The sequence below is a fragment of the Dipodomys ordii genome, unplaced genomic scaffold (genome assembly GCF_000151885.1).
Source record: "Dipodomys ordii isolate 6190 unplaced genomic scaffold, Dord_2.0 Scaffold64, whole genome shotgun sequence".
Taxonomy (NCBI): domain Eukaryota; kingdom Metazoa; phylum Chordata; class Mammalia; order Rodentia; family Heteromyidae; genus Dipodomys; species Dipodomys ordii.
This window is the reverse complement of record NW_012267280.1, coordinates 454,280-468,072: the sequence shown is the minus strand read 5'-3', so window position 1 is coordinate 468,072 and position 13,793 is coordinate 454,280. Positions and strand designations below refer to the sequence as shown.

Here is a 13,793-nt window from a genome sequence, read left to right as displayed (position 1 = left end):
ATTATCATACTGTCTGTTTGTCCTATACAATCTTTATTATATTGAGGCATGTTCCATGGTTTCCTAGCTTCTCCCTACCTTTTAACATAAAGGGCTAGTGGGTTTTATCTAATGCTTTTTTGTTATCTATTGAGGTGATCATGTAGTTCTTGTCCTTGTTTCTGTTGTTAATTGTCTTGCATATATTGAACCAGCTTTGCATTCTTGGAATGAGTCCTGTTTGATCATCGTGTATGATTGTTTTGATTAGTTGTTAAATTCAGTTGGCCAGAATTTTATTGAGAAGCCTTTGCTGTTCATCAACGAAATAGGTATATAATTCTCTTTCTTTGATAAGTCCCTCTTGCTTCAAAGCATTGATTTTAGTGTAGAGGTCTTTTTCAGGTCTTTTCTTAGGTTTTGAATGGTAGGTATTTTTTATAGCCAATATGTGAAGGCATATATGAAATCAATTGTAATTTTGAGTTCAGTTACTTTTATTTAATGTGTTAAAAATTAAGTTTGTTTCAAACAGATAAAAGAGAAGTTATTTTTCCAATTCCAAATAGATTGACTTTTAAATGTAATTTTTGTATTACTTAAAAGTTTCTAGGATATAGGGTAAAAATGGATTTCATTGCAATAATGTTATATGGACCCATAAATTCTTTGGATCTCATATGGCTTTATCCATTAAGTTTTGTTCCTCTGCTATTTTAAATGATCCTAATGGCCTGCAGCATTTTATTTTATTCATGCATGTAAAATCCCTCATGTCCCGACCCGGAGGACTTCAACGAGGGCAGTGAACCTAAGCGAGAAGGAATGAAGGGACAAGAGACACGAAGAATGACAGAAAGACAAGGATTCTGATCAAGCTGCCAATTTTTATTTCTCACACAAGGGTATTTATATGCTTGGACTTAGGGTGTGGTGAAAAGGTGGTCTTTAGCTGCAGGGTGTTTACTTAGGGCGTGGTGAAAAGGTGGTCTTTAGTAGCTGCATGGTGTTTACTTAGGGCGTGGTGAAAAGGTGGGATTCTGTAAACTCAGCCTCAAGGTGTTCCAGTGATATAGTTAAGCCTATTATGTTGAGAGACTTAACTTTTGGCTCCCAACACCCTCATGTTTTCATAGAATATATCTAAAGCTTTTGAAAGGTACAGAAAATCAGATAAAAATTTTCATATAGCATTTGACCCCTAATTACGCCCTGTCTCCCACAAAACCAAGATAGGCAAATCATATGTCACGGGTCAAATCCAGCCTGCTTTTTATGAATAAAGTTTTCTTGGGGCACAAAAGAAATCTAATTTCATGTAGATATGTTTTCCTCATTCCCTTCTTCTTATTTCTGTCCTATTTATCTTTGAGCTTCTCTTATAAGTGCCATTGGCTTTTTCCCTGCATGGCATCCATAAAAACTTGCTTCAACACATCAAACCATCCATGTATTCATAGTCTTCATTCCTTCATTTAAGAGAAAAGAGGGTTGTGTGAATTTACTGAAATCTCAACTATGTCGAAGTTAGCAGGAATTACACAAAACTATGCCAAACACTAAAATCAAATATTTTCCCATCCACTTCATATAACACAATGAGGATTCAGTATTTTACACAGTAATATAAAATCAAATCTAATAATGAAATTGTAAAGTAAGAAAGCTAGACAAAACTCTAGAAACTGACAAAATATTTTGATCATATCTGAATTACCATAGGGAAGAAGTTGGAAATATAGTATACTTACATGTTCATTTGTTAAACAGCTGGCCCTCATAAAACTTCCTTCATTATACCCTGCATTCTCCCAAACCACAAAGGAATTAAATTAGAATTGAACACCAGAAGCCCCCAAAGGAAATCTTGTAACACATGGAAGCTTAACAACCCAGTGTTGAATCTCAAGTGGGGCATGGAAAAGATTAGAAAGGAAATTCATATGTTCATGATATTCAACAAAATGATCACACAAATTCCCAGCTCCTCTGGGACCCAGCAAAGGCATACTCAGAGGCAGGGCTATAGCTCTGAGTTCCTATATCAAATAGGAACCACCTGAAACGAACAATTTAATGAAGCACCTAAAGCTCCTTGAAAAAGAACAACAAGGGCTGGGAAGGTAGCTCACTGGGAGAGCGCTTGCCTTGCATGCATGAGGCCCTGGGTTCAATTCCTCAGCACCACATAAGCAAAAAGAAAAAAGCAAGAAGTGGCACTGTGGCTCAAGTGGTAGAGCACTATCTTTGAGCTGAAGAACTGAGGTACAGTGCCCAGGCCCCACGACTGGCCCCTGTACCACCAAAAAAGAAAAAAACAACAACAAGTTAAACCCCAATCTCCTAGACAGACACCAATAATTAAAATTAAATCCAAAGTAAATCAATTAGAGTACAAAAGCCTATAGAAAAAATGAACAAGACAAAGTGTTCCTTCTTCGTAAAATGAATAAAATTGACAGACCCTTAGCAAATCTTATCAGAAAAAGAAGAGAACACATCCAAATAACGAAACTCAGAGATGACAGTGGAAACATCACTACAGAAACAACCAAGATTCAGAATATAATAAGGGGATACTTCTCAAACATTTATGCTAATAAATTTGAGAATCTGAAAGATATGGATAAATTTGTAGCAAATATTGACATGCCCTAAACTAAGATGATTTAAAACAACACACCCATAACAAGCATCAAAATAGAAGCAGAAATAAAAGAGCTCCCAGCCAACCAAAGTCCAGGAACTAATGGATGTAGAGCTGAATTCTACAAGGCGTTTAAAGCAGAACTTACAACAATACTCTTCCTTCTTTTTAATAAAAAGGAAAGCAAAAATTCACTACCACATTGTTTTTATAAAACCAGCATAACCCTCATCCCAAAATGAGGGAGGGACTCATTAAAAACGTGAACCATAGACACATTTTTTGTTCAATATCTTTCAAAACTTCTCAAACAAAATGTTGGCCAATCGACTTCAACAACTCATCAAAAGAATCATACACCACAATCAAACAGGATTCATTTCAGGGATGCAAAGCTGGTTCAATAAACCCAAAACAAATAATATAATTCATCAAACCAACAAGAGCAAAGATAAGAACCACACATTTATCTCAATAGATGTAGAAAAAGCATTTCACAAGATCCAATACCCCTTTATCATTAAGGTTCTGGAAAATCTAGGAATCCATGGAACATTCCTCAATACAATAAAGGCTGTATATGACAAACCTACAGCCAGAATTATACTTAATGACGAAAAGTTAAAGCCATTTCATCTAAGTTCAGGAAAGAGATGAGAGTGTCTACTCTCCCAACTCCTCTTCAACCTAGTATTAGAATGCCTAGCTACAGCAATAAGACAAGATGCAGACATAAAGGGAATCCACATAGGGAAGGATAAAGTAAAACTCTCCCTCTTTGCAGATGACACGATCTTGTATTTAAAGAACACCATGGACTCAACTCCCAAGTTACTTGAGCTGATCAGAAACTTTGGCAAAGTAGCACGGGATAAAATTAACCCTCAAAAATCAATGGCTTTCCTGTATGCCAATAATGAGAAGAGTGTGGCTGAAATTAGAAAGCAACCCCTTTTGTAATAGCCCCACAAAAAATAAAATACTTAGCAGTTAACTTAACCAAAGAGATGAAGGTCCTGTATGATGAAACATAAAAAATCTGGCAAAGGAAATTAAAACAGAACTAAGCATGTGGAAACACTCCTCTCCCCCATGCTCCCAGATTGGGAAGATTAACTTTGAGAAAATGGCAATACCTCCAATGGCTATCTACAAATTCAATGTGATACCTATCAGTATTCCAACCTCATTATGTAATGAAATAGAAGAAACAATCCACAAATTCATATGGAACAATAAAACCACGGATAGCAAAAACAATCTTTACTAAAAAGAATAGTGCTGGAGGAATATCAATTTCAAATGTCAAACTCTACTACAAAGCCTTAGTAATCAAAACAGTTTGGTAGTGACACAAGAACAGACCTGAGGGACAATGGCATAGGACTGAAGACCCAGAAATGAACCCACAGACCTATAGCCACCTAATCTTTGACAAGAGAGCTGAAGAAATAGAATGGAAGAAAGACAGTCTTTTCAGTAAATGGTGCTGGCAAAATTAGTTAAATACTTGTAGAAAAGTAAAACTGGATCCGTATGTATCATTTTACCCAGAATCAACTCCAAATGAATGAAAGACCTTGAAATAAAAGCAGACTCCATGAAAACATTACAGGAAGGAATAGGAGAAACTCTAGGGTTCCTTGGCACAGACCTAAATTTTCTTAATAGAGACCCAGAAGGAGAACCAATCAAAGAAAGGTTGGACAAATGAGACTGCATGAAACCGCAGAGCTTCTGCATGACAAAGGACATAGCTAGCAAGATCAACAGAAAGCCCCCAGACTTGGAGAAGATCTTTAGTAGCCATACAACAGACAAGGATCTCATATCTAAAATATACTTAGAATTCCAAAAACTCAATTTCCCAACAACAAATCCTCAAAGAAATAACTGCAAGATTAACACATGGGCTAAAGACTTAAAGAGAGACTTCTATGAGGAGGAAATGAGAATGGCCAATAGACAAATGAAGAAATGCTGGACCTCTCTAGCCCTAATAGAAATGCAAATCAAGATAATGTTGAGATTCCACCTCACCCCAGCTAGAATGGCTATAGTCAAGAAATCCTGTAACAACAGATCCACAACAGATGCTAGAGGGGATATGGCCAAAAGGGAATCCTACTGTACTGTTGGTGGGAGTGTAGACTTGTTCAATGACTTTGGAAAGCAGTATGGAAGTTCCTCAAAAGATTCCACATACTTTTGGGCATTTACCCAAATGTTTCCAAACAAGACCACACTAAAAATACCAGCACAACTATGTTTATTGCAGCATTATTTACCATAGCTAAAATATGGAATCAACCCAGATGCCCCTCAGTAGATGAATGGATCAAGAAAATGTGGTATATATACACAATGGAATTCTATGCCTCCATCAGAAGAATGACATTGCCCCATTTGTTAGGAATTTGAAAGTCTTGGAAAAAATTATATTAAGTGAAGTAAGCCAGGCCCAAAGAAACATAGGTCCCATGGTTTCCCTTATTTGCAATATCTAGTATATGTCTGAGTTAAGCAGAAAAGGTCAGATAAGTTGATGTTAGGGAAATGAACCCTAAGATATGTATTGAAATGTTTTTTTTTCTTTCATGCGATTGTCTCTAACACATTCATAAGATGATTTCTTTGTTGCTTGTATGTCCCTCTCCCACAGTATAACCCCTGCTTTCAGTGTATTTGACTTCAGTATAATTTGTGGAGGGGAAGGGGAAAAACATGTCGTTTAAATCGGGGTACAGGTGGACTCATTGCAACAATGAGATGTACTGGACTCATTGCAACAATGAGATGTACAAGTGTTATGTCAAACGAACTTTACAACTTTGGTGGGGGGGGTGGGGAGGATTGGGTGGGAGGAGCAAGGGAAGGATGGGAAGGGATGGGAAGGGGAAACAAAGGAGGAGGCTACAATGCTTGATAGGAAATGTACTCATTATCTTGCCCATGTAATTGTAACCCCTCTGTACAGTATTTTCACAATAAAAAAATAAATAAATTAAAATAAAGATTCCACATAGAGCTATCTTATGACCTAGCAATCCTACTTTTGGGCACTTGCCAAAAAAATCGTAAAGAAAGTCATACCAAAGCTACCAGCACAAACCTATTTATCACAACATTATTTACCATAGCTAACATATGGAACCAATCCATATGGGCTCAGTAGATGAATGGATCAAGAAACAAGTATGAATTCTATGCCTCCATCAGAAAGAATGATATTGCCTCTTTTGTTAGGAAATGGAAAGACTTGGAAAAAATTATATTAAGTGAAGTAAGCCCCTTGCTTACTTCATAGGTCCCCTGGTTTCTCTTGTTTACAGTGACTAGTACATGTCTAGGACAAGCAGAAAAAGTCAAAAGTTATGTACATACAACCACATGAGATAATGTTAAGCAAAATATACCCCAAGACAGGGACAGAACAGGTTTTTTCCTTGCTTTCTAGTGTGTTTAATCTAGTTACAATACACTATGTGATCTTTTTCTTTCTATTTAGTGTATGCTTTTCCCCCATGGTATAACCCCTGTTTTCAATGGATTTGTTGCTGGTATTCTGCACCTTGTATATACACTTTTGTAATTTGGGGAGTGGAAGAGATATTGCAGAATGCTTAAATGGGTATTCAGGCTGACCCATTGTGAAGACAAGATGTACAAGACCCTATATTGAAAATGAATGTTACAATGTCAGGGTGGGGGGTGGCGGGACGAGTTGTTGGAGGAGGGAGGGAAGTTTTGGTAGAGGGAAAATAAAGGAGGAGGTAACAACACTTGCTATGAAATGTGTTCATTACCCTATTCATGTAACTTTAACCCCTCTGTGCAATAAAAAATGAAAAAAAATGAGCAAAAGAACCTTATTCATTGAAGCTAAAATGCACATTACAATGTAATAAAACAATGGAAAATTACTCTAGATTTAGATCACACCTACTGTATCATAATCAAACATAGGAGATTCTTCATAAGAAAGCTAATTTTTCCTACTTTGTTGACGTTTTTCCCTAAAGCCATGCAGAGAATTTCCATTGGGCATTAACAATATATTGTAACATTTGGGAACAAAAATGCAGCCTAGGAGCCCTGCACCAGAGGCCAAGATGGAGAAAATCTCCACAGCCACCATGACCTTCCCCTTGGCACTGTGGTAGACAGGGAGGAAGGTGAGCCACACACTGCAGAACACCAGCATGCTGAAGGTCAGGAATTTAGCTTCGTTGAAGGTGTCAGGCAGGTTCCTGGCCAGAAAAGCCACAATGAAGCTGGCCAGGGCCAGGGAGCCCAGGTATCCCAGGGCACAGTAGAAGGTGGTAAGGGAGCCCTTGTTGCACAGGATGATGATGTGGCCATGTTCAGAGTGTGCATCTGTGTCCACAAAGGGAGGAGAGGTTCCCAGCCAGAGTCCACAGAGGGTCACCTGGATGAGAGTACAGATGGGGATGATGAGGTTAGGAGCCCTTGATACCAGCAGCCACCTCATCATTCTCCCTGGAGAAATGGACTTGAAGGCCAGGACCACAATCACTGTTTTGGCCAACACTGTGGAAACAGCCACAGTGAAGACAAGTCCAAATGTGATCTGCTGCAGGATGCAGGTGACTGTGTTGGGACGGCCAATAAAGAGCAAGGAACAGAGGAAACAGAAGATGAGGGAGATGAGCAGGATGTAGCTGAGAGTCCGGTTATTGGCCTTGACAATGGCAGTGTCTTGGTGTTTCACAAATATTCCCAAAACAGCAGCAGTTAGCATAGAGAAGCAGAGAGCCATGCAGGCCAGAGCCATGCCCAAAGGATCTCCAAAAGCCAGGAAACTTTCATCTCTCAGGAGGCACTGATTTCTCTGTGTGTTGGCATACTGATGATCTGCACATTTCACACAGTGCTCCATCTCTGATAAAGAGTGTATGCTATCATTAGTTCTTGTTTTGAACTTCTTTTACTTCAAAAAATAGGAAATTATTCCCTTAGATGTGATGATAACATGTCATTAGTAACATTTATATCTCTTCTAAATCATAATCTCCTCCCATTTCCATCTACTTGTTTATTCAGAGTTTTTAATTCAACTCCTTTTTCATTCAGTCATTATCATATGTAGTGATAATGTGCACTTTGGGTCATTGTCATGTCCTTACAACAATTTCTTACATGTCTTAACATTTATTAATTGTTTGTGCAATCCACAATAAATACTATGGGTTACACCTAATTACATGTCTTTGTAAAACATTAATTTTATCCCAGTTGCACCTTCTTGAATTCATCTCATCCTATTTTTCTCTCCAACCCATCTGTGAAGCAATAAGAAGAGAGAAACACTTCTTGGGCCCTTCATAGTCATGCTCAGTTCTTAAAGTCAATCCACCTTTCTGAGTACTTTCTCTGTGCCATGAACAGTACTGGGCAGAGAGAAATAAACATGTGTAAAATGTATGTTTCCTGTGTGAATAAAAAGGTGAGCACTGTCCAATAAGACATATTTACTTTCATCTTAGGGTTTATACTTGTCTTAACTCTGAGTGATAAGAGGGATTTCTGGAAGTAAGTTTGCCTGCTGCAGTAGAGTAGAAAATATTACTGAAATATGCAATTCAAGCTCATGACCTATTTCACCTAACAGTACCACCACTTGTCAAATTATTATTATTATTATTATTATCATTATTATTATTTGTGGCAAATTGTGTGGTCTAAAATCTGGGCCTGGGCACTGTCCCTCAGCTCTTCAGCTCAAGGCTAGTGCTCTATCACTTGAGCCACAGCACCATTTCTGGCTTTTGTTCTGCTCATGTGGTGCTGAGGAATCAAACCAAGGTCCTCATGCATGCAAATAAAGCGCTCTACCACCGAGCCAACTTCCAAGCCCCTCAAAATTAAATTATTAACAGATAAAAGAAAAAAGGGGTCTGCAATCACAATGTAGAAGTTTTGCATTTACTTGTTTGGTTGAGGAAAACTGAGGAGAGTCTCAGACTTACCTGTCACATTAGCAATCTCATTCTGTGGGCAAGGGGTACAATTAAAGCAACAGGCAGCCTTTCCTTCCTGAGGAGATTTCCTAAATCCAGGACCACAAGGCTCACTGCAGACAGAGCGAGGAGTCTGAGGAAAATCAGGTATCTGTCCATAACTCTTCAAACTTTCATAGCTAAAACTCCAAAAACCCATTGTTGGAAAGAATTGGTTATTCAGCATAATGTTGCTATGTAGCTAAGTGCAGTCGATAAATTGAATTGTTATAGATTCCATATCCCATGGTTTCTAAACACTTTTGTGCTAGCTTGTTGAACTATAGAACAGTATGGGATCTTTGAAAGGGTGAAACCTGTGGTGAGAAAATGAGTCCTCATTTATAACCCTACAGAATTTTCTTAAACTCATGTCATTATATGTTGTCTCCTACTTATCTGGGACAAGGGGAAAAGCCTGATGGATGACCTCCCTTTTATAGGCCCATCATATTTTCCTCTTAGGTTTCCAGTGGTCATGAAGAATGAATCTTCATAATGGCATATTCAGTCATTCCTTTCACCAAGGAGGCCTAAAAGGCAGATCAATTAACCATTGAATGAAACTTCTACATATTGGAACACAATAAATCTTCTGAACCCATAAATTTATGTGTCAGGTACTTTATCACAGTGTAGGAAATAGGAAAGTATAACCTGACAATATTCTGAATCAAAAATTAGGAACACATGTAATATTTTTAGTTCCCATCCTGGGCTTGAACCCAATGCCAGGCACTGGCCTTGAGAATGTTTTGCTGAAAGTTATTATTGCATTACTCAGTCACAGCTTAACTTCCAGATTTTTGTTGGTGAATTGGAGATAACAGTCTCACATTCCTTCTTGTTTGAGCTGACATTTAGATCATGATATTCAGATCTCAAGTTTCTGAGTAGGTAGGCTTATGGGAGAAAGTAGTTGACAGTCAAGTGTAAATGTAAAGGGTGACTTTTGTTTATTTGTGTGTCGATAAAATAATTAGGATTAGACCCAACTAAAATTATTAGGATTATACCCAACTCACCTCTGTATTTCCAGTGGCCCACTCTACCATATCTTCAGATAAAGACAGTTGATTACCATGTAGAGCATTGGGAGAAAACTTTCCTACTTTCACCTCAAGTTCAAGACCTTCTGGAAAATTCCAAATGTTCAGAATGTCATACTCTGGCTCCAATTTCCTTTTCTCATCCAAAGTCACTTGATGTCCAACAGAATTGTGAAACTGGATGTTTTTCAGAAAATGGAGCAACTGAAGAGAGACATCATATTATTGTGAAGTACATACCAATGGTAAGACACAAAATGTGAATTAAGAAATGCTACTCATTACCTAAAGGCAATTCTGAATTCAAGAATAGCACTGAGAATGATTGAAGTGTCTGTCTAAACAATGTAATGAGGAATAAAAATAATTTTCTGAATCCTGGTTACTCAGAAAAGGAGTACAAGCCTTTGTTCAAGAGAAACCTATACTATATAGCCACGAATGATACAATTCTCAGTTGCACAGCTAGAGTTGATCAGAAACTGTATTTTTATTAATGTCTATAGTTTGAGAATGTTCCATTTCTATTACCAAAGTTGAGGGAAACTAGATCCCATATGAAAAGTATGGAAAATTCTGTTCAGCATGCCATCCTTTGGTTTTCCTGAAGAAATGTATAGAGAAAATCCCAATTTAGTTTTCAAAAGATTAGCTATGGGCACGTTGTGGTTATTTATAAGTAAATGAATTTATAAGCTGATTACTGGTTACTCACACCTCTCATCCCAGTTACTCAGGAGACTGAGATATGAGTATGACAATTTAAACTGGACTGAGCTGAAAAGTTTGAGACTTGCAAAAATACCTGAAACATTCAATTTCAGAGAATAACACACCTTCTAGGAAGTGCCTCTGCTCATAGTATATGCCATCCACATAGATGAAATTACCTGTGCAGGGGAAGGCAGTGTCTCTTTTCTATTTCCCATTATTTGAACTTCTGTCTGATGAAGAAGCATCTCATGGAGAGCCTTGGCCACAGCATACACAGCATTGTATATATTGTAACTGTGTCCAGACATAGTAATGTCAAAAACACGCCCAGGCAACCAATCCAAAGAGGTATCATGAGGACAGTTGTCCCATGTTACACAGTCAGACTGAGGATTTGAGCAATTAAAAGACAGAAACCATATCCTAGCAAGGAAAATGTCTTCTGGGTATTTGGAAGGATTAACTGCCTTGACAAAATCTGTGAATCCAGAAACATCTTCATGATGGTGTATAAAAATGAGAGGTATATGCAATGAGCCTACCATGAAATATTTCCTTTTCATGGTGAAATCCCACTGTGAGTTCATGATACAAACTTTGCCTTTTATTAATAGTTGCTCAATGAACACGTTTAAAGGTATTAGTGAACCATTATCACCATGTATAATGTGGACATTTGCTGAAGATTTATTTATATCATTATAAACTGCCATGGATTGTAGTACATGTGATATTGATTGGCTTGAGATCACTAGCTCATAGGCTACACAAACTCTGTTCTTGGCCATCTCTTCTTTCAATTCAGCAAGAGACCAAAAACCATTCTCATCCTCTAAGTTCAATAGTCCCACCCAGTTCCAGCTGAAGTGAAGCAGTAAGGAGACAATGGCTGTTGCTATCGATGTGTCCTTTGGAGCCATCTGATAGAGAGCAGGAAACTTGTGATGGTCACTCAGGGCATGAGAAAAAGGCCCAAAGGTAAGCTAAAGGGAAAGGAAATTGGATGCTTTATGAATTAGAGCATTGCCATCCATCAAAATTTGAGTCTTGATGTATGTGAAGAAGCAGTTGAAGTAGGTGGAAGGTAGATTTCATTTTAGTTTTTGAAAAAATGTTTCAATTGTTTTTGAGGCGTTGTATAACATATAAATTGTACAATGTCTCTTGATCTTTGTCACTATTTCCATAAACTCCTCCCATCTATATCAACCCCACCCACTCCCTAATTCCATTTTCACATATGTACATTGAGTGTTCTGTGTATTCCATCCCATTGATTCCCTATTCCTCTCAAGTTTTGCCTCAACACTTACCCTTCTCAGTTATGCTTCAGGTTTATGGTGCTTATTTTTGTACTGTCAGTAGATAAGAAATGTCCTAGCATCGAGTTTCACCTGTATATATACAATGCTTTAGTCAGGTTGGTTATAAACACACACACACACACACACACACACACACACACACACACACACACATGAAGCTATGTGTGTGATACATGTTTATATTTTAGATCTAGCTCTCCCATATGTGAGAACACATTCCCCATCTCAATCGGAGCCTAACTTACTTCATTCAACATAATATCTTGTGTGTGTGTGTTTGTGTGTGTGTTTATGTGTGTGTATGATTGTCTACGTACATGCCAGTAGAGGGGCACAAACTCATGTCCTCATGCACTTTGTTGGATTTTTCTCTCAAGACTGTCTACCACTTGAGCCAACTTGTTGGTCTACCAGCTTGTTGCTGGTTAATTCTAGATACAAGTTTCCTGAATTGCTAGAATTACTGGTTTGCGCCATTAGTACTCTGCTTAATATATTCACACTGCAAATTCATTTTACATTTACTCATTCTATCACAGGAGATTATTGATAGGCTTGCAACAATAAATTATCTATTTGTCTTTTCTAACTTTTCCGTATCCTTTTCCAAACAGTGGATATATATATCTATATATATCTTTAAATACTTATTCTTTGATACCACAAAATTTGATAGGTTTATAAATCCAGTCTCTCCTATCATTCTCTTCTAACACCTGAAATGACATCAAAGTAGATGTTTTTCTAACTTTTCACACCATCATTCTTACCTGTGGAAATCTGTAGAGTCCCAGCAATGTTCCAATTTTGTCAGATGTGAATCCTAATGGTCCTGTAAGTACTGCTATAGACCTTCTGTCTCTCATACAGGAGTAGTTTGGAATCTTGTACTTCCCAAAGAACCAAATGAAGGGATTCTTAAACATTGTCCAAGTTCTGACTTGAACATCATAGACGTCAAATCCCAGAGTCCAGTTACTTAAAAAATCAGGGTTTTTGTTGATCTCCTCAATAGCAAAAGCCAAAGCCAACACAAACTGATAGTTCTTGAACACAAAGCTGCATAATTGGCATAGACATATAGGAGGATTATTAAAAACTTATGACTTAGTATAGTAAATACTTGCTTTTTTGCGAATGAATTATTTAAAATATTACCCCAATTGGAATGGAATATGTATGTAATGTGTTATGGTTGTATAGAGAATTAGATGAAGACATGAAGGGCATTTGTCATGAATATGGTTGAGAAACTCAGTTAAGTAGAGAGAGAGACCTTGCTTCCCCACCACCACCAAACCTTCACTACAGCCAAAATCTGTTGGAATAGATTTTTATGAGACAGGAAATATTCTGTTGCCTTTATCTTAGGGCAACTAGCTATACCTGTGTGAAAATAAATCTTGTGGTTTTGTCACCCACTTTATTTTTTAAATATTTTTTTGGTGAGAATTCTGTACAGAGGACAAGTTACAGTTACATGAGCACGGTAATGAGTACAATCCTTTTCAAGCATTGTTGTCTCCTCCTTTGTTTTCCCCTTACCATCCCTTCCCTACCATCTCCACAAATCCCCCCCACTCCCCGACTAAATTGAAATGTTTGTTTTTTGGTAAGCATCTTCTACATTTCATTGTTGCAGTGGGTCAACCTGTATCCCTCTTTAAACAATTTGTTTTTCCCTTCCGTCCCACAAATTATATGATCATCAAATACAGTGAAAACAGGGGTTATACAATGGAGACGGACATACAAAGCAACAAAAAACTACGTGGTACCTTATAAATACGTTAGAAGCAATAGCAAGAAATGAAAAAGCTTTTGTGTCCTTACCTTGTGATTAATTTACTTAACATCATCTTATATGACCTTTTCTGTTTGTCTCAGAGAATATGGACTAGTTATTGCTAATAAGGGAAAGCAATCGATCTATATTTCTCTGGGCCTAGCTTACTTTAATTAATATAATTTTTTCCAAGTCTTTCCATTTCCTAACAAATGGGGAAATGTCATTCTTTCTGATGGAGGCATAGAATTCCATTGTGTATATATATATATA

The 13,793-nt window shown here is 37.5% G+C and overlaps 1 protein-coding gene across 1 annotated transcript in view; it reads right to left on the bottom strand.

Annotated features, from left to right (window-relative positions):
- Positions 1–6,611: 6,611 nt before the first annotated feature.
- Positions 6,612–13,793, bottom strand: part of LOC105990259 (vomeronasal type-2 receptor 116-like) — a 15,614-nt gene continuing 8,432 nt past the window's right edge. Inside the window, exons 2-6 of the mRNA XM_013022620.1 lie at positions 12,505–12,793; positions 10,586–11,392; positions 9,672–9,899; positions 8,617–8,740; positions 6,612–7,528 (exon numbers count right to left, since the gene is read on the bottom strand). Coding sequence (XP_012878074.1) covers positions 6,612–7,528; positions 8,617–8,740; positions 9,672–9,899; positions 10,586–11,392; positions 12,505–12,793 — 2,365 coding nt within the window. The remainder of the gene's footprint in view (positions 7,529–8,616; positions 8,741–9,671; positions 9,900–10,585; positions 11,393–12,504; positions 12,794–13,793) is intronic.